Consider the following 19815-nt stretch of genomic DNA (forward strand, 5'->3'; position numbering starts at 1 on the left):
GCTAAAGTCTGACTCGCTGAGAGAAAATCATGTCATGTTTGAGCATTAACATAATATTTCAAACTTTCATTTCAGTGGGCAAATAAATGTGTTGGAAACAAATCTAGCTTTTTAATTTTTTACTCTTTATGTTGTATATAACTTGAATTCAATGGTACAAGTAAGTGTTCATCTTTTCATGTAAGCATACCTGTTTTAATTTTTGTTTTGTCCATTGTTGCCCCCAAAGAAAGAATGCCAATCATCCGGAGAGATACAAAAATCTTTCTATGTATTTTATTATGGGGATGGAAAATATCAATGTACTTTTTACTTTTTTTTTTTTTAACTTAAGCACATTTCTAAGCGTTTATAAGCGTGAACCTTTGTACTTTTACTTACGGAGTGGCTTCAGTACTTTCACCAGAGTTGTTTTTTGCAGTATCAGTACTTTTACTTAAGGGCCAAATACAGTACTTTTGCTACGTATGATTGTTTTTGAGTGTTATTTAAAGTTCGCCGATTGAAATATTACATCATATAATTATGACAAAATACTTTCTCTGGCCTAAACTTCACTTTGCTAGTTTGCCGATTGAAATACAACAATAAACACTTACAAATCATTACAATTTTAATAGCCTTTCTAGAGTTTTTTTATTTTATTTCAAGTTCAGAAATTAAAATACTACATCAAATACCACAAATATTCCAATGAAGTTACGACATGAAAATACTTAACGATGAACACCGGGCTAAACTTCAGCTTTGTTAGCCAGAATGCATTGCGACATGTCATCCATTTGCAATCATTCCGCTGTGCGTGAGGTCGCTGCACTTGGCCACTCGATTTACATTTACATTTAAATTGATTTGGATCTCCGTTAGCTTTGGCTAACGCCATCGCTATTCTTCCTGGAGTCCACATCCAGCATCGTCATCTTACCGCAATACGCCAGTGTAGCTAGATGCTCCTAGAAAAAAGTCAAACCCGAGATCAAATTCATATTAAAGTTGCTTTAATTTCACTTCTTTTTTTTCAACATTTATTTTCCAGCTTGAATTATATCATTACCACAGTTTGGACATGTACATCATGAATACTTTTTTTGTTTCTTAGTAGAATTATGGAGATAAAAATGAAAAGAGCAATACTGTAGAAAAACATCTAACTAGTATTATTTTTTTTAATCTTAGAACGTCCATTACGTTACAAGACAGTGAAATGCTTTTTTAATTAAATAAATACAAATAAACAGTGATGAGGAGCGTGGAAAGACATTTTAAAAACATTATGAAAGGCGTCAAATGCTCGTTGAACATAGCACGACGCGGCTAAGTCGCGTGGTTAGCCTAAAAATGTAAGATTGTTTCGATAATACGAGAATTGGTGGTTAAAATACATGAATTCAAATGTGTTAATGCAGTACAGGCTAGGATGTTTGGCGAACTTCCAAGTCGACTAATGCTAATAGGCGGACGTTTTTTGGCCATATGGCTAAAAACAAGATGGTTTGGGCATGTTGGTTGACGCCTAAACACAAATCAATTGTGATCTGTAAAAGCACATAAGTGGAACACAGAGCTAGCTAATGCTATATGTTAACGGCACTTCTCCGACAAGATGTATGATTTACAATGCAAAAGTGTGGAGTAACGGGAAGTTGAGACAAGAACTTTATGCGAAAAACGGTCTTTTGTTTAAACAGCAACAGTCTAAAAAAGCCAATATTTGAAAAAGTGTCAAATAAACTCTGAATGACGAAAGCACTAATCTCAGCATTTACGCGAACAACTCCGACCAAAGTTTATAATTGCAACAGATGTGTGTGTTGGCTTTCATCACACAAAAATGACATTGCCATCTACTGGTACGGCATGCATATTACATCATTTTCACTCATTTTGTGTGTGACGATCCTTTGTCTTTTCAAATGAAATGTCAAAAAACATCCAAAAAGTATTTGCTAGGTTGTTGTCATGTAAAAGTACGCTGTGTGTGTGTGTGTCGTTATTGGCTCAAAACATTCTTTCATTTAAACTGCAAAACACAATCACTGCTGGTTTGGCATGCATATTACAGCGGTTTTGGACATTTTGGGGCATCTGTGTCAACAGGGATTATTTGTTCTTTTAAGTGAATCGCTCCCCAAAAAAGTTGGTGTACACTCAGCGTGTGTGTGTGTGTGTGTGAGATCTTTAGTCGCTAAAAAAAAAAGACTTTTTTTGTTGGCAACAGCCTAAAAACGCACATTTGGAATACTGGAAGTTACCGTTCCCAACTAAACGCTATAAACCAGAAATGACGTCGCAGTGTTTATGCTTACGATGCTTCCCCGACAAAAGTCTACATTTACAATGCAAAATGACACCGCCACCTACTGGCCTGGCATGCATATTACACTATTTTCCTGTTAGGTTTTTTTTTCTCACATCTATGTGACGATTTATGCGTTTGTTATCGGCTAAAAACGGCCTTTCCTTCGTAAATATTTGAGAAGTGGAAGTTACTGTTCCTGTCTAAACGCTGACAAACGTACGCCGAAGCGCACGTGTGTGTGTGTGTGTGTGTGTGTGTAGCGGCTGCATGTTTCAAATGTGAACAGGTAAACAAAATGCAGCGCTAATCACGCACACACAAACACGAGTTCACTATTCATCTTTACATACTGTACAGTAATAGGAGGAACGTCGGCAGTGTCCCATTTAGCCATCAAAAAGTTGCCTCGAAGAAAAAAATTGTGCTTATGAGGACTCCAAAAAAAAACAAAAAAACAGTATCACAGTATCACTTGTGGTAAAATACTTGGGGGGGAGTTTAAAAAAAACAATGTTTTTCCTCGCCGGCTCACGTTAGCACCAAGCAAACATTTTTCTGCAGAGTCCTTCCTCCTCTTCTTCCCATTGCAGCTTTAATTGTTACCACTTCTGTACATGGAAAGAGAGCATTTCCCGGCATCATTTTCAGGCACCCTCGTTCATTTTGGCATGTGGTCAGCCCCTCGGTCAAAACACTCCTGAGTGCTTGAATTCCAGAAAAAAAGCGAGCTGTATGGACAAGTCCTAGGTGTAATGAAGATGTAGATGTAGCCTAAACAAGTGTGTGTCTGTGTGAGATATAGCAACATAAGTGCACAGCACAGCACATCACTGGTTATTAAATCAGTGTTGGAGTTATGATTACTATTTACAGCTTTTGTACAGTGCGTGTGCGCGTGTAATGATCGTTCATTAGTGGACCGAAGACTGCGGCCGGGCGGTGGCATGGGGCCGGCTGGCTGGGTCCAGCTGGTCGTTGGGGACGGAGCGGCGGTTCTGGTCGGGGCGGTTGGTGGCCAGGTACTTGGCTCTCATACTGGAGGTGTACTGACGACCATGAGGAAGGAGGGGGCGGTAGAGGTAAAAGGACAGAAAGGAAGACATCAAATGTTTTTGTTTTTTTTAAATGGAATAAATGCAGTTGAGTTGTCCTTGACTATTGGGGATAGCGAGGTAGAAGGAAGGTAAGGACGAAGTGGAAGTAGAGATTGCTTCTGTAGGTAGGTGGAAGTGCAGCTTGTCAGTAAATGCACAGGTAGGAAGGAAGGTGGGTCGGTCAGTAGGTAGTCAGGTAGGTCATTCGGTGTGCATGTCGGTAGGTGGGAAATTTGGTACGTAGGTCGGTCGGTCAGTCGTTAAGTGTGACACACGGGGGAATATGTAGGTAGGTAGGTAGATGACATATTATGACAGAAATATTTGGACCAGTCATTTGGACAGCCGGGGTTTGATTACAGTGATTAATTAACAGTTAATTAGGTGAAGATGTTATTGTCAATGACTTCTTAACTAAGTGGTTAGTGCTCTAGTTCTGACGTTAGCCTGATAACCAGTTAGCCGCCGACTACCAGCTACATCTATGTAGCAACAAGGACACACACACACACACACCACTCAAATGCACACATGAAACACTTTGGGGAATGGGGGAGGGCGGGGGGGGGGGGGGGGGGGGGAGGAGGCGGGGTCGTGATGGTGGGGGTCCGAGGGGATATACTGAATAAGCGTACTTCGACTCCCCCTAGTCAACCTGCAGACATCAGAAGTAGAGGACTCGTCGAGTCGCGTTTCCCCAGGCTGCCAAAATGACCCTGATCCGGACCGTGGTGGTCTACGTGTCTACATGGGGTGTGTGTGGAGTGGGAGGGGGGCTGCCTTCCAATATCCACACTTGAAACACAAGTGACAAACATCCAATTGTTACTGTGGCTTATTGGAAGGCGGCGGCGGCGGGCGTGCGAGAGGGGAGAGAGTGTTCTAGAAAGTGTGCACTTACAGAGGGTGGAGGGGACTCCCTGCCAATCAAGGGGGTGTTCTCACACCGGGGGGTCTGAAAGTTTGCGTTCTGGTTCCTGCGTTGTAGAATCAGAGGTTACTGCGGACGGCGGCGGTCAAATGCCTACCGGCTTAGCTTACTCAATTGCAACGTGTCTGGCTAGCAAGTGTGACCTCATCAAAAAAGAATCTCGAAAGCTCCTGATGATTCTCTCTCTCTCGCTTTTTCATGCCGATTTGGTGCTGCGAAGCAAGCAGGCAGCGACTTGGCGAGACATCACAGGGAACTGCTAAGCTAAGTGCGAAGTACAGTCAGGGTTCCGCCAAGCCGTAGAGGTTTGGAAGGGTACTGGTGTGTGTATTTTGGACCATACCACTGTGGCTCGTACTCCAATTTAGGGTACCAAAAATTCTTACTCAACGGATCAGTGATTTTTTTGTACCCTCCGACCGCAGATGGCAGCCTAATAGTGCCAGTCTACAACTGCGGCTGGTACCCCAATGTTGGGTTTCCAAAATGAGTACAACAGATCGGTTATTTTGGCGCCCTACCACGACTGATGCTATTCTCCGTTTGGGTGCCAAAAAGTGGTACTCGACAGATCAGTGATTTCGGTACCTGCCCAACTTCAGACTTCACTGGTGCCCCAATGTAGGGTGCCAACATGTGGTCTTCAACAGATCAGTCATTTTGGTACCCTCCATTTGAGGGCGGTACCCCAATATGGGCTTCCAAAAAGTGGTATTCTACCACCGCGTTATCGAGAGGTGATACTCTGTCCTACCACTGCATATGGCCCCTGAAATTTAGGGTACCCAAAAGTGAAACTCTACAGATCAGCTATTTTGGTACCTTGTCACTGCAGATGGGACACCGATGTGGGTGCCAAACAACGGCACTCTATAGATCCGTTATTTTCTATATTCTTCCATTATTGAAGTCATCCTGATGGTGGGCATCTGCAATGGCACCCAAACATAGGGTACCAAACAATAGTACCCTCCAGATGTGCTATTTTTGTGCCTTGCCACTGCGGCTGGCACCCATATGTCAGATGCCGCAAATGTGGTTCTCAGGAGATCAGTTGTTTTTTCCAATCTATTTTTGGGTACCCAGATGTCAGGTACCAAAAGGTGGTACTGCATAAATGAGTTTTTTGGTTAGTTGATGTTTGGTACCCCTACCACTGTGAATTTAGGGTCCCAAAAAATTGGTGGCGAGTGTTATCAAAGGACTGTACAGATCAGCATTTCTGACAGCTACCCACTGTCACCTGATGATGATGGGATAGAGCAATCAGTTTGGTGCGCCGCCACCGCAGCGGCCGGTACCCTGATGTTGGGTACCAAAACGTAATACCCTACCGTGGCGGATGGAAGTCCAGAGGTTGGGTGCCATAAAGTGGTACTCTACAGATCAACTATTTTGGTACCCTACCACAGTGGCTGGCATCTTGATGTTGGGTCCCAAAAACCGGTACCCTAAAACTGCAGATGGAAACCCAGATGTCGGCTGCCATAAAGTGGTACTCTACACATCAATGATTTCGGTTCCCTACCGCAGCAGCTGGTTACCTAATGTTGGGTACCACTACCACTGCAGATAGAAATCCAGGTGTCGGGTGCCGGAAATGAATACGCTCCAGATCAGCCTTTTCGAGAAACAAGCACTGGCACCTTCCACCGTGACGTAGGGTGCCAAAAAGAGTACTCGACCGTATCTGCTTATCAGGTACCATTAACGAAAACTGCCATATCGTACCGAAGTCTCGCATACTTGATTTTTTTGTGTGTTTTTTTTATAAACTTCTTACTACTTGTGTCATTCTCGCCTATCGTAACGTACTCCAGGCTGGTGCGCTAACTCACATGTACTCAGTGACGGGCGCATTGCTGACAGTGTGGGCGGTGGCGGGCAGGCTAGCTTCGCTACCGTAGCTGGAGCCGCAGCTGTAGAGACTGGGCATGTGAACGCGGTAGAGGTTATCATGAACGCCGCCGCCCCGCGAGGCGCCCGACTCGTCTTCTCCGTCCTCCTCATCCGTCCTTTTGGGGTTTGGGGCGGCGGGGAAGGGTAGGGAGACAACAGATTTTAAACAAACAGCAGAAGAGGAGAGGGGCGAGGTCTGCTTAGCGGGTCGCTAACATGCCTGCAAAAGTGGCAGAGCCGCGGGATACTAATGCTAATGCTGTCATTCCAAAAACATGCAGCCAATCGGTGGACATGCAGCCTTTTGTCCCGCCCTCCCTGTTGTCTCTGCAGTGCGCTCAGTGCTCCATGGAAGCAAATAAGAAAAACAATAATAATCAATCAATCAATCAATGATAATAATAAGTATGGGCTGGTTGGGGGTCAAACAAACCATTTTCAGACACAAAAATGTCAAACTGCCATCAAGTAAATGAGAAGTCTGAAGTAAGATTGATGCTGATTTGAAAAGTGGATCTGGAAGCACGAATCGCAGTTGAGCAGGTCTCAAAAATGTGCTTTTTGCTTTCTTGCAACGGAATGGTGTGTTAAGACAATCAAACTGTTTCATTGTTATGTTATGTTATGTTGAAATAAAGACACTATGTCCTCTATCCATCCATCCATCCATCCATTTTCTGAGCCGCTCCTCCTCACGAGGGTCGCGGGCGTGCCGGAGCCTATCCCGGCTGTCATCGGGCAGGAGGCGGGGTACACCCCGAACTGGTTGCCAGCCAATCGCAGGGCACATACATACAAACAAACAACCATTCGCACTCACAGCCACGCCTACGGGCAATTTAGAGTCTCCAATGAACGCATGTTTTTTGGGATGTGGGAGGAAAGCGGAGTGCCCGGAGAAAAGCCATGCAGGCACGGGGAGAACATGCAAACTCCACACAGGCGGGGCCGGGGATTGAACCCGGGTCCTGAGAACTGTGAGGCTGACGCTCTAACCAGTCGGCCACCGTGCCGCCACTATGTCCTCTAAAATTGTTAATAATACGTTTTTAAACAAACTGTTTAAAAGAAACATTTCCAACATTTGTCATTGATTCACTAGCCTGAGAATGAAATGAGCTGGATGAATGAGACTCAGTCACCTTTAATATTAGTAATTTTTTTATAAGGACAAAAAAATTACGGCATTAAGGCAAATTAAATGTTGAAAAAAAATTCTTTCGAGAAAACATTACAGGTATAAACTAAAGTTGTACTATTGCAAGGATTTTTTTAACACAATACAGTTTTATAATTATGTGTAAAATGATGTGAAATCTAGCTCAACAGATCAGAGCTTGTTTGGTAACACTTGAAAATTACATGAAAATCATTTTACGAGAACGAAGTTGAAATACTACGGAAATAAGTTTTATGTGATTAAAAACGATTATCTAAATAAAATAAACAGTATTACAAGAAAGAAAGCCTCAATCCGAACATACTGTAAGAAAAATTCCATTATCGATTCAAATATGTGATAAATATTTTCATACGTGAGGTCCTATTTCTGTGGGCCAATGCGCATAGAGGATGTTGTTGCCCTGAATGGCCACCAGGTGGAGATGTTCCACTTGTCCCATCTCGGTATTGTGCAGGGGAGTTGGCCAAAAAGCAACATTTCCTCCCCTTTTCCTCACTTTTGATGACTTGAGCTACTGAGAACTCGAGAAGTTCTAACTCCAGTTTTGTCATTTTTAAGTGCAGGAGTGAATATCGAGAAGGCCCATTTGTCAGAGGAACACGGGTCCAAATCGAAGTTTACTTCCAATTTTGTCAGACAGGAAGCAGTCCTTTACTGCATTCATCAGCATAACACTGTGCCAACTCCCATGTCCAAGATGGCCACACCCATGAAACCAGGCTTCACCTTTGGGTGCCAAGTGCATCTGCATGTTTGTCTAAGTGAGTCTTATTTATCGCCTTTCTTGAAATGTTGATAGATATGACGGACTTATACCAACCACTATTGCACAAAACATTTTCTAACAGCATGTTAGTATCGGTGAATGTTATTCATCATCTTTCATGAAATATTTATTGCTAGATTTTACAGGTTTTTTGGACTTAAGACCACTATTGCAATACAGATTTTTTTGTAACTGTATGTTAGTATAAGTGAATGTCATTTATCATCGATTTGACGGCTATTTGGACTTTGACCTTTTCTTTTATGGCAAGCTAGATGTTACTGCCCGGGATCCAATTTATGAAACTCAGGATGATGACAGTACCCCAGATGTGGATGAAAGTGAATTAATATGAACATCCAATATGATCCAAGTCCAAAATCATCATATTTGGCAAAATGCAAAAATCTGAGGAAAAGTATTGAGATGAAGTAAACATCGCCCAGATTATATTGCCCCCATAAACCTTTGAATGACAACCATGGAGTTAAAGTGGCTCAATTAGCATTGCTGCTAACATGGAATCTACCCCGTGTGTAAAATTTCCCCACAAGCATATCTTTTATGTGACTAGAAGGTCATTAAAATGGCCTCCATACACAGCATCTCGAAGCCCCGAGCTTTTCCAAATCAGGACGTTGCAGGGAAGAAGAGGAAGAAGGCGGAGGACGAGGAGGAGGGAAGGAACAGAAGAAGGAAGAAGTGGGGCACATTGGGGGGATGGGGAGGGGGGGAATAAAACACAATATGGTGCTGGCGGTAGTGCAGAAAAGAATGTGGAAATAAGAATGGTTGAAGATGGATGAGGCAGGGAGACACAGCGCGGAAGGACACGAGTCAAAGAACAACATGCAAAGACTCCTCAAGGCTTCTGCGACCAATCTATTTCGGCAGCAGGGCTTCCCAAACTTTATGGCTACGAATATTGGAATATTAGGCTCTTTTTTTAAAGGGGTTAAAGTCGGAATACTACCAGCATAAATGTAAACCTGTGTTCAAGGAAAAAAGGTTACAACATTTAAGTTTAACCAAGATTTTTTTTTTTTTTTTTTTTACTGAGAATTAAGTTGAACTATTAACACTAGATATTAAGTCATCGTTTTTGGGGAATAAAGTAATATGATCTTTCCACTTTGAGGGTGGAAAAAAAGTCATTGTTCTAGGAGTATAAAGACATCATTTTACCAAAGGAAGTTGTCATTTTGGGAAATGTCATGAGGAAAAAAATGTCATTTTGCAAGAGTGACGTATGTTTTCATATTTTTAGAACAAAGTCTGAAAAATATGGGAAAAAAACTCATTCTTTAATAATAAAGATATCATTTTATGAGAAGGAAGTCATCATTTTATGAAAAGTAATAACATGAGGGGGGGAAACTAATTTAAAAAATAAAATCAGAATTTAAGTTATATAAAAATAAGTCATAATATTGTGGGGATCATTTCATGAGGAAAAGAAAAAGGGTTAGGGTTAAAATAAAAGAAAAAGAAAGTTGTAATTGTCAAGGAGTAATCTGAGAACAACATTTTATTGTCACAGCGAATACTTGTAAAATCCGAATTTTGCAAAAAAAAAAATCATAATTCTAGGAAAATAAAGTGATATGATGACAAAATCAGGGATTTACAAGAATAGATATCATTTTATGAGCTGGAGGTCACGGTTCGATGAGGACAGTCATATTTGGAAACAAAAAAGTTTTGCAGGACAACAAACCAAAAAGTTACAATTCCACAACCTGGTTATAATTTAACACCAGGAAAATCCATCCATTCTAAATACCGTTTATCCTGCTCGGGCCCGCTGGAGACTATCCCAGCTGACTTCGGCCAAAAGGCAGACTAGACGCCGAACTGGTCGCCAGCCAGTCGCAGTTGCACATATAGACACGGACAACCATTCGCTGAGTAGGAACTGAACCCACGCTGCCCGCACCAAAGTCAGGCGAGTGTACAACTACACCATCAGTGACCAACAGAAAAGTAAGTTTTAATATTAGGAGAACTAATATGAGATTTTTTTTTTTTTTTTTGCAAGAATTCAATCAGAATTTTAGGAAAATAAAATAAAAGTCATACAAGAGGAATTGCTTAATCGGTTATATTACAAGGAAACATTTTGCCATTTTGCCAGAGAAGTAGAGCCAACATTTTTGTTAAGTCGGAATTTTAACAGAAGAAAGTAAAAATATACAGAAAAAGATGTATGTTGTAGGTCAAAGTTGTAAAAAAAAAAAAAAAAAAAGGTAAATAAATTGGTAATTTTTAAGAGAAGTCAACTGCAAGAAAGTCGAGATTTTACTATTTTCTGACTTTAACATACAGTAATATGAGGGGTGAAAGGAATCATTTTGAGATCATTGTAAAAAAAAAATCTTGATTTTGCCACAATAAAGAACGAAGCAATTTTAACAAGAAATATGACTAAAAAAAAAATGGAAGAAAGTTGGAATTTATAATATGAGGGGAAAATATGTTACATGTTGTAATGTCATCGTAACGATGCCATAATCGAAGAGAAGAAAGTAAGAATATATCAAGAGCACAACATCGTCGTGATGTTACGGAATGATAGACTTCTGCTTCTTTGTAAATTGGATCTCGAGCCAAGAAAGTTGAGGAAACCCTGCATCGGTCATTAGTAGCGTGTTAGCTGTTAGCATATGCATTCATTACACTGATGCGCGTGTGTGAGAGTGTGTGTGTCCAGGCTTGTGTCCGCGTTACCTCTTGCCAGGCCAGGTGTGCGGCACGCTGCAGACGATGGAGGAGAACATGAGCGCCGTGACGAAGGAGAAGAGCACCAGGTAGATAACCCCCTCCACGCCGTCGTAGCACAGGCCCGTCAGAGCTTGCACGTAGTCCTGGGAGAGACGGGTAGGGGGCGCCCATGAGAAAACCACACACATGTACACACACACACACGCAGTGTGTCTGTGTAGATTGTCAGTCATCCACAGCCTGGTAATCTGCAGTTTAAATTGAGGAAACTGGACTCCTCTTGTTTGTTTGTTGAAGACCTTTAATCCAAAAGACTTCTTCAGCTGTAAACAGTATGTATGCAGAACAATCCTTCGCCAGCCAAGACAAGCCCGGTCACAACAACTCGATTGTGACCACCCCCACAGGGCACTCAACAGTTAAACATTTTCATGGTGAAACAAGAAGAGTCCAGTTGCCACACTTTCTTTCTAGCAAGCGAGCGACCACTCACTCACCATGTGCAAGCTGCGACAGTCCACCAGGGCCGTCAGCTGGTGCAGGCCCACCTCCGTGGAGTTCAGCACGGACTGGATCTGCTCCAGAGTCGCCTGCACGCACCAATTCAATTTAAGACAAGACAGTCTGCATATGAGCAAAATACAATATTCATTTTATAAGAATTAGGTCAAAATTTGATGTTAAGAAACTCAGAATGTTATGGGAAGAGCAATAGTATGAGCGAAAACAGGTCATATCAAACTTGAAAAAGATATCGGAATATTAGAAACATATCATACATTTATGAGAATACAAAAAAATATTTAGAATTTTACAAGAATAGTATAAAAATAGTGATGAGGGGGGGGGGGAAATAAATCTCCATTTTAGAAGAATAAAGTCATAATTTTACATCCCAAAGTAATAATTGTAATAATTATAGTGTATGTGTGAGGGTATTAATAACACATTAATAATGTTAGTGGAAAAATATTTAATGACAAGAATAATGTAGCAATTTTATGAGGAATATACATACGTCATTTTACAAGAGTAATCTTGTAATTTTACACAAGAAATCTTGATTTTTTGACAAAAAGCAATGAGGGAGGAAAAAATCTAATATATGGAACAATCATTTTACACAAGTAAGTAACAGCACGAGGGGGAAAAAAAAAATCCTAATTTTCCAAAATTAATCAGGAAAAAGTCACAAAATTGTAATTTGACAAGACAGTAAATGAGAATAAAGTTGTCATTTGGTAACCTCGCCTACGTGAGTGGGAAATGCGGATGTGTGTGCACATGCGCACACACGCACCTTAGTGTTGGCGTATTCCCGCGTGGCCGATCGCAAAAGCTCCGACACGTCGTCCTGCATCTCCACCAACGCTTTGTGACTCCCCGACAGCCTCTGCACGCGCGCAGACACACACACGCACACGCACGCACGCAGATGTCCAAGAGAACACAGTACAGAATAAATGGATTCATTTGTTGCCTCAAAATTCTTAAAAGTCTCCAAAAGTCATGACCTGTGAACACTTTCTGGATCTGAAAAGTATTCACAATGGTTTAGTTTTTTCACCTTTTCTGCCCATTTATTCCAATAAAGGATTAATAATAAATAACAATGAAACATTGCATGGGAGTGATGAGGCAAACGTGTACCTGCTGGAAGGGGTTGACTTGTCCCGGGCTGCACTTCAGGTAATACTGCAGGATATCTGATAATGAAACATGTACAATAATTAAGTGCAACGACAATTTCTCTCTTCACACTGGGAATGACTGGGAGGCGAGTCTCTTCACATCAAGAGTCTATTTTTATAAGATGCAGGCAGATTGATGACCAGAGCGTTTGTTACGGCTCCATTTTTGTGTTTGCATGTTTGTGTGTGTGTTATCCTACGTGTTGGCCTGTTTGTGCGCACGTGTGCATGTGTTTGTTATTCTATGCGTGTTGATCTGTTTGTGCACGTGCGTGTCTCTGTGTCAGTTTGTGCATGCATGTGTGTTGGTCCACGTGCGTGTTACTCTGAGAGTGTGTGTGAGTGCGATGGTACAGTAAACGTGTGTGTTCCTCTCTGTACGTTGGTCTAAGTGTGTGTATGTGTGTGTGTTTGTAGTTGTAGAGGAAACATCTGTGCTGTGCGTGGACAGCCAGAGCGGAAACGAGTGAGAGACAACCGATCTCATTAAGACAAGAGGAGCCGAGGGGGAAACGGGAAGGCAGGCTAAAATGGAGTGCTGTAAATGTAATATGTGAACATTAAGAGGCGTCATATGATGTTATCAAAGGATTCAAAGTACATCTAACATTTGATTTGTCCCTTCGGGGTGGGGGAGAGGCTCGATAATGCACAACCAAGGTGTTAATCACACACAATCCACATACAGATAGACCAACACAGTAGCAGTCCTGGCTTGAATGCCCCCCGATGTTGGTGTTGGTTGACAGCAAGTTTTCGACAAGCAACAACGCTCCATAAACATGAGGGGCAACTATACATTGTAAATATATTTGTCAATGGTTGGGGGGGGCGGGGGGGTGCTCTGGGCGACTGCCCCTATCACCCATATCAAAAACTAACCCTGCACGTACTCATGCACACTCTCAGACCAAAACATCGAGAGTTACACACTAATGGCCCAATATGCACACTAACACACAAACTGAAACCCACTCAGACACACAAACGCACATACACTAACCACCACACACACACACACATATCTACACACACTTAACACAGAGCAAGACAAATGCCTGCCTGTACACAAGGACCAACACACACACACACACACACGGTCCAACAGACCACACACAGACTGTAGATATGTAGACAAGGACCAACAGTAAACACACACACACACATGGCACCAACACATAGATATTTAGACCAGGACCAGCACATACTCTAAACACACACACACGCAAAAACAAACACACACATGCACACAAAACAACACACACGTGGCCTAACACACTCAGGCCAACACACATGCGCACAAATTGGCTGACACAAACATGCACACACTTGGTCCAACACAGACACTCACACATACGCACAGATACTGTATGTACTCAAGGAACAGTGCACACGCACGTTAGCACACTCACACGTGCGTACAAATGGACCAACACGCATTCGCCTGCACATGAAGACACTCACACCAACACACAGACCAAGACACACACATGTGTGCACACAAATGGATCGACACACAAACACACACTTGGTCCAACAGACACACACTCACCCACACACATACTATGTACATTTAGACAAGGACCAATATACACACACACACACAGATATGTAGACAAGGACCAGCACACACGTACACACACATGTATTTCCTGAAATAGTACAAGCGAGATTGTGATTGGTTGTGATTGGTTACAGCACGACAACTTGGCTGTACCTTGATTGATGACCGCGTTCTCCTTGGTGGCGCGGGCAACGTACGTGTCGGGAGAATCGCAGAAGTCGCTGGCAGACTGCGAGCACGCACGCACAAACACAAGGAGATTACATCACTGCGGAGCCAGGCGGCAGCTCTGCGACGTTGCCATGGCTACTGGCTTACCGCAGCGACTGCCAGTTCCAGGCCCAGAGACACCCAACTGATGACGAGCGTCAGCACGCCCAGCAGACACACGCTGTGGACGTTTTACAAACAACAACTGTGTAAACCCACTTGATCACCGCACGTGCACAGTTGAAATGACTACTCTTTACAAAACTTCAGGACTATTTTTAAGGACCAAATCGGTCCAAAATGTGTATCCAATTGTTGAAAGTGATTCTGTTTTTGGTCAGCTACACATTGCTGTCCCACGCCATGCTTAATTGAGAACTGCACACACATAGTTGAAACGACCTGCCTCAGACTTTTAAGGATACAGCGGTGCCTTGAGATACAAGTAACCCAGTCGTTTGGAGGATTTTTTGCTTCGACTTGAGATTCGAGCACTGTATGGTAGCAGTGAACTCGACTCAACTCGCTTCACCGCAAGCGGCAGTTTGGCAGATAGTGAACAATTCTTCAGGCTGTTTATTGCCACTCCCATTTGAAGTTTACTGTCAGGCTAAACATGAAACAAAGAGAATTGCGCGTGTATTGAAAACAACCACATAACTGTGCCTTAAAGTCCACCAGCTTAATGCGAACACAAAACCCTTGTGTTGTAACCCTTTAAGCAAAGGATATTTAAACACAAACAGTAAAGCAACAACTGTAGACAAATAATATAACAATACTTACAGTATATATTATTAATCCTATGTAAAGAACTAATATTATTAGTGCGGCCTACTGTGGCGTTTTGACCCACTCCATGTACACATATATCCACGTCTGTGTAATACTCCCCCCGTGTGGCTGATGTGCACACACCCAAAGGAGCAGCACAATGGCCATTGAATTAAAGCTACAAAAAAAAATATTTACATTTATTTGATGATGTAAATACTGTATGTTTTTATAAATCAGAACATTATAGTGCTTTTTTCTTTTTTTTTTTTTTTAAACATCCATCCACACATTTTCTTCCGCTTATCCGAGGTCGGGTCGCGGGGGCAATAGCTTTAGCAGGGAAGCCCAGACTTCCCTCTCCCCAGCCACTTCCCATTCCACAAAATACTTGGTATTTTTTTTGGGAGGTGGCAAGAACAGATTAATGGCATTCCCATTCATTTCATCAGGGAAAGATTATTTGAGACACTAGTGTTTTGAGTTACGAGCATGGTCACGGAATTAAACTTGACTCTCAAGACACCATTTATTTACTTTGAAGTAGAAATGCATTTTTGATTGGTCAAAAATGTGTTTGATGAGCAGATACAAACCCAATCAGAGTTCCTCTGGAGTTTCGTATGAGTCCAAAGAGAACCAGGAGGCAAATGAGGACGTCAAACAACAGCAGTCCAAGGTAGCCCAACCACCTGGAAACACACATTATTTCCTATACAATGTAACCATTCATTTGGGAATTTCATCATGGAAAATCTGGAACATTCAAAAATATAGGATTTTGGGGAGTGCGAAAAATACTTCACAAGATTTCCTGACTGAGCTGAACAGTTTGAAGAAATGGATTGAGAATTGTGAAAAAGTTTTCCGAAGATGTTCTGAATTTTGTGAATACTATTAAGATGAAATACTTTGAATTGGTGGAGAAATGTGGAAGGGGGAGGTGAATATGTAAAATACCTCTTAATTTTCTAGCTGGAAAGTGTGGAATTTGGGTAATGTTGAAATGATCGGAATATGGAAAATAATTATATAATACGTCGTGAATGAGCTGAACAGTTCAAAGTTGGAACATGAACTTATTTTTCAGATTGAAAATTTGGAATTCTGGGACAAGTGGGAATTTTTGGGACATGGCAAAACGGTCCCCCTAGATGTCCTGAAGTTTTTGAGTAATGCGAAAGGAGTAGCGTGTGGAAAACAAGTTCTTCAGCATTCCCACAAAGAGTAATAATCATCCAACAGGCATCAATCATCTGTGGCTGTTCCTACCTGTAGAAGTCAAAGGCCTCCGTTTGGCGCGCCAGGTCCTCCAGAGACACGGCGGTGTTGGACCAGAAGGGGACATCCACCATGAGCCTGACCAGCTCGTCCAGCTGTCCCTGCAGCTTCTGGACGATAGACACAAAGTCCGTCTGCTCCTGGTAGGTCGTCTCCAGCTGGACCAGGTTCTCCTCCACCGTCTGGTTCAGCGCCACGGCGCTGTCCGACACCTGCCGTAAGGCCACCGGGTCGGTGTCAAAATGATTCGGAATGAAAAATTATGCTATGACACAGTGATTCTTAAATGTGTGGTACACGGGCGCCCTTTAGTTGATCTCACCAGTTTCTCGATGCCCGACACGGTGCGGTTGGCGTGGCGCAGGGAATACGCCAGGCGACTGGCGCCGTCGCTCGACTCGCCGTTCCCGTAGAATCCCACAGCGATGCCAGCGCTAAGACACAGACAAAAGGCCTGCGATGACAACAGCTTGGGAGGAAAGCGACAATACCGGGTACCGTTTTGTGCCTTACACGGTACAGAAAATTAAGTGAGTGTGTCAAACTACACTCGATTACTCATTGACTCGCAGACTCATTCTTGCGTAAACGTACACTCTCACTCCTTCACACACACGTATACTCACTCACATAGCCTGACACACTCACTCATACACCCATGCCCTGACACACACACACACACACACACTCACTGTCACTCCCTCAGACACTCTCACCCGCATCCTCACACACACTCACTTACATAGTCACACACCCTGACAAACACACACACATGTATACTCAAACTCTCTCTCTCACACACACACACACACACTAAGAATAATTCAATAATTGGGTCACGTGACCGCCCTTGCTTCCTCAACTTTTGTCCTTTTCAACCACCACAGCCCCTCCCCCCCACCCTCCCTTTGTGTACTTGGCTGTTTGTGTTGCTGCTGCTGAGGTGAATTTATGACTGGTGTTAAAGGCAATACATTGTATTGGGCCATGAGATTCTTTACACACGTCCTATATTACGGTGTGTGTGTGTGTGTGTGTGTGTGTGTGTGTGTGGCTATGATATAAATCCTCATCTGCAGAAGGAAACAAGAAGGAAGCGGACATTGAAGTCGATTGTAGTTTATGGGATGAGATGATGTTTTTACGATCATCTTTAATGGCGTTTCACGCTCACACTTCATCATCTCCCTCGTCTTCGTCTCGACCTCCAAACCAAATAATCGTCTGTTTATGCTCTGTCGGGAAGTGACATTTATTCAGATTCTAACAGTTAATCAGTTGTGAATTAGCTGTGCTTAGCTTTCATAATAAGGCCCATTTACCACTCCAGCTTGCAATTAGCAAGCTAACGATGGCTATACCACAAAAGTGTGTCTTCGCCGGATACCTCAATTTACAGAACAGCTCGGTGACAAAAATGAGGAAATAAAAAAGTGATGGATTTACTTTTTAAAAGACACGCGCAGAACATCAAACACCGCCAGCCAAGTCTGCAGTGTGCATTTTACGATGGATAGTTTTGTAAACTTTCACCAGAGGCAGCATGGCTTCGTGGTTAACTTGATACTAGTGAACGGGGCAGTGCCGACCGTCTTAACTACCTGGGCTTCCTCCTACCGTCCCGCTGTCGTGAGGTGCAGTGTTCGGCTGTGACATTATGTCACCAACAACGAGGGTAAGTTGACTCGTATGATTATAGTCCACAATAACCATTCCATTTTGAAGTGGAGCCTCCTAATGTGATTTTACATCGTATCAGCTATCACCCCTCTCAGTAGGTTTCCTTTTGCCGCATCCATTCGACACGCTCACAGCCTCTGAGAGCTGAGAGGTGGCCCTTATTTTTCAAGTTTTGAAACCTGATTTGATATAACAAGGGATTTCTTTTATTCATTCAAATTTGGCAGGCTTGTTAACATTACACTTCTCTGTGGTGTGTCATTTTGTCACATGCCATTTTGTGGGGCTGCTTAGTGCTACTTTAGCTACTAACTAACTACCTCAATCTATGATACCATCTTATGTTGTACTGGCACCCACCTAATAAACACCATAACACTTTTGTAGATGCCTGGCATTCTCTGCAATTGAGTAAATAACCCCCCCCCCAACCAAAATGAGGAGCAAAACATTCATAAACAGTGTGGCTTTATATTGAAATGTCTTTAGTATTTACTATGACATATGTGCTACCACATCAAAAAATGTCTTCCCCTTAAAAAAAAAACTTACCTTCAATAGACGCAGGGTATTCGCTAGAGTTGAATAAATAAACACAACCTGCCACAATTTATATTTATGACCACTCTCCCTTTATTTTGAAATTCGCACAGTAGTTACCATGTGTTGCGGCACACTATCAAACAAGTCCTCCCCCTTTATCAGACACATTACTCTTAATAGGCGCATGGCACTCTTTGCCATTAATAAACAAATGGGCCCCTAACTGTGTGTATGTATGACCAAGGTGGTCGTATCGTATTTACCATGTGTTGTGGCACAGCATCATAAGTCTTCGCCACTATTAACAGCTTACTCCCTAATTGATACCACGCACGCCCTGCAGTTGAGAACATAAATGCATACAGCCGCTATGTGTACAGTATTTATAACCATTGTGCCCTTATATTAACATTCCTATTATATTTAATGTGTTGTGGTACTCTCTCAAGCAATGCCTCCCCCATACTAAATGCCTTACCAGTTAATAGACACCTGCTACTGTTATGTAAAAAAAAAAAAATGAAAAGATGATGTCATGTTTAATTGTGGACAGAGAAAGGCCACACACACACACACACACACACACAGAGAGCTTTCCTTCTGACTGTAAAATTCATTTCTGTTCTCTCCATCCAATCTGCTACTGTCGCCATGGCAACATTTCTAGGCCAGCGAGAGGGCCAGAGAGATAGGAAGAATAAATAGAAGAGAGCGTCTGACGGAGAGGGCGATGACGATAAAGAAGTAAAAAGGCAGCTGAGGAAGAGGAGGAGGATGAAGTGGGAAATGGGAAAATGAAGACTAGCGTCCATCTCAGTAATGTGTCAATCAAATTTCATGTATGCAGCTGACATAAACCATCACCACGGTTAATTCATTGGGATTCTGTGTAAAAAGCAAATGGGGAAAACTGCTGGATTTTCCAGAAACTCTGTGAGAAAGAAGTATGGCATTTGACAGTTCTTGTAAAATGGCACCATTTTCTACCTTTTTTTTTTTTTTTTTTTAGAAATTGCGTCCAAAATTACTGCGTTCTATATAAAAGGCAAAGGCGGATAAATGCTACATTTTTCAAAAAATCTGTGAGAAAGAAGAACAGTGTTTGACAGCTCTTACACTGCCTGTAAAAGTGCCCCCCTTTATTTTTGCTCTGTTGCTATGTGAAAGTGTGGCTGAATT

General features: G+C 42.4%; 1 protein-coding gene across 4 annotated transcripts in view; it reads right to left on the reverse strand.

The window, feature by feature from the left end:
* Nucleotides 1-981: 981 nt before the first annotated feature.
* LOC133476637 (protein tweety homolog 3-like) overlaps nt 982-19815 on the reverse strand; it is a 34887-nt gene continuing 16053 nt past the window's right edge. The window contains exons 4-15 of one of the 4 annotated variants that reach the window (XM_061770284.1): nt 16736-16847; nt 16405-16625; nt 15729-15824; nt 14467-14539; nt 14302-14377; nt 12544-12599; nt 12194-12286; nt 11391-11483; nt 10900-11036; nt 6163-6339; nt 4295-4370; nt 982-3345 (exon numbers count right to left, since the gene is read on the reverse strand). In XM_061770284.1, the coding sequence (XP_061626268.1) occupies nt 3211-3345; nt 4295-4370; nt 6163-6339; nt 10900-11036; nt 11391-11483; nt 12194-12286; nt 12544-12599; nt 14302-14377; nt 14467-14539; nt 15729-15824; nt 16405-16625; nt 16736-16847 (1345 nt within the window). In that variant the 3' untranslated portion in view covers nt 982-3210. The other 3 variants (XM_061770285.1, XM_061770287.1, XM_061770286.1) reach the window with 3 other exon arrangements.

This window comes from Phyllopteryx taeniolatus, chromosome 4, assembly GCF_024500385.1.
Source record: "Phyllopteryx taeniolatus isolate TA_2022b chromosome 4, UOR_Ptae_1.2, whole genome shotgun sequence".
In the NCBI taxonomy this organism is placed as follows: domain Eukaryota; kingdom Metazoa; phylum Chordata; class Actinopteri; order Syngnathiformes; family Syngnathidae; genus Phyllopteryx; species Phyllopteryx taeniolatus.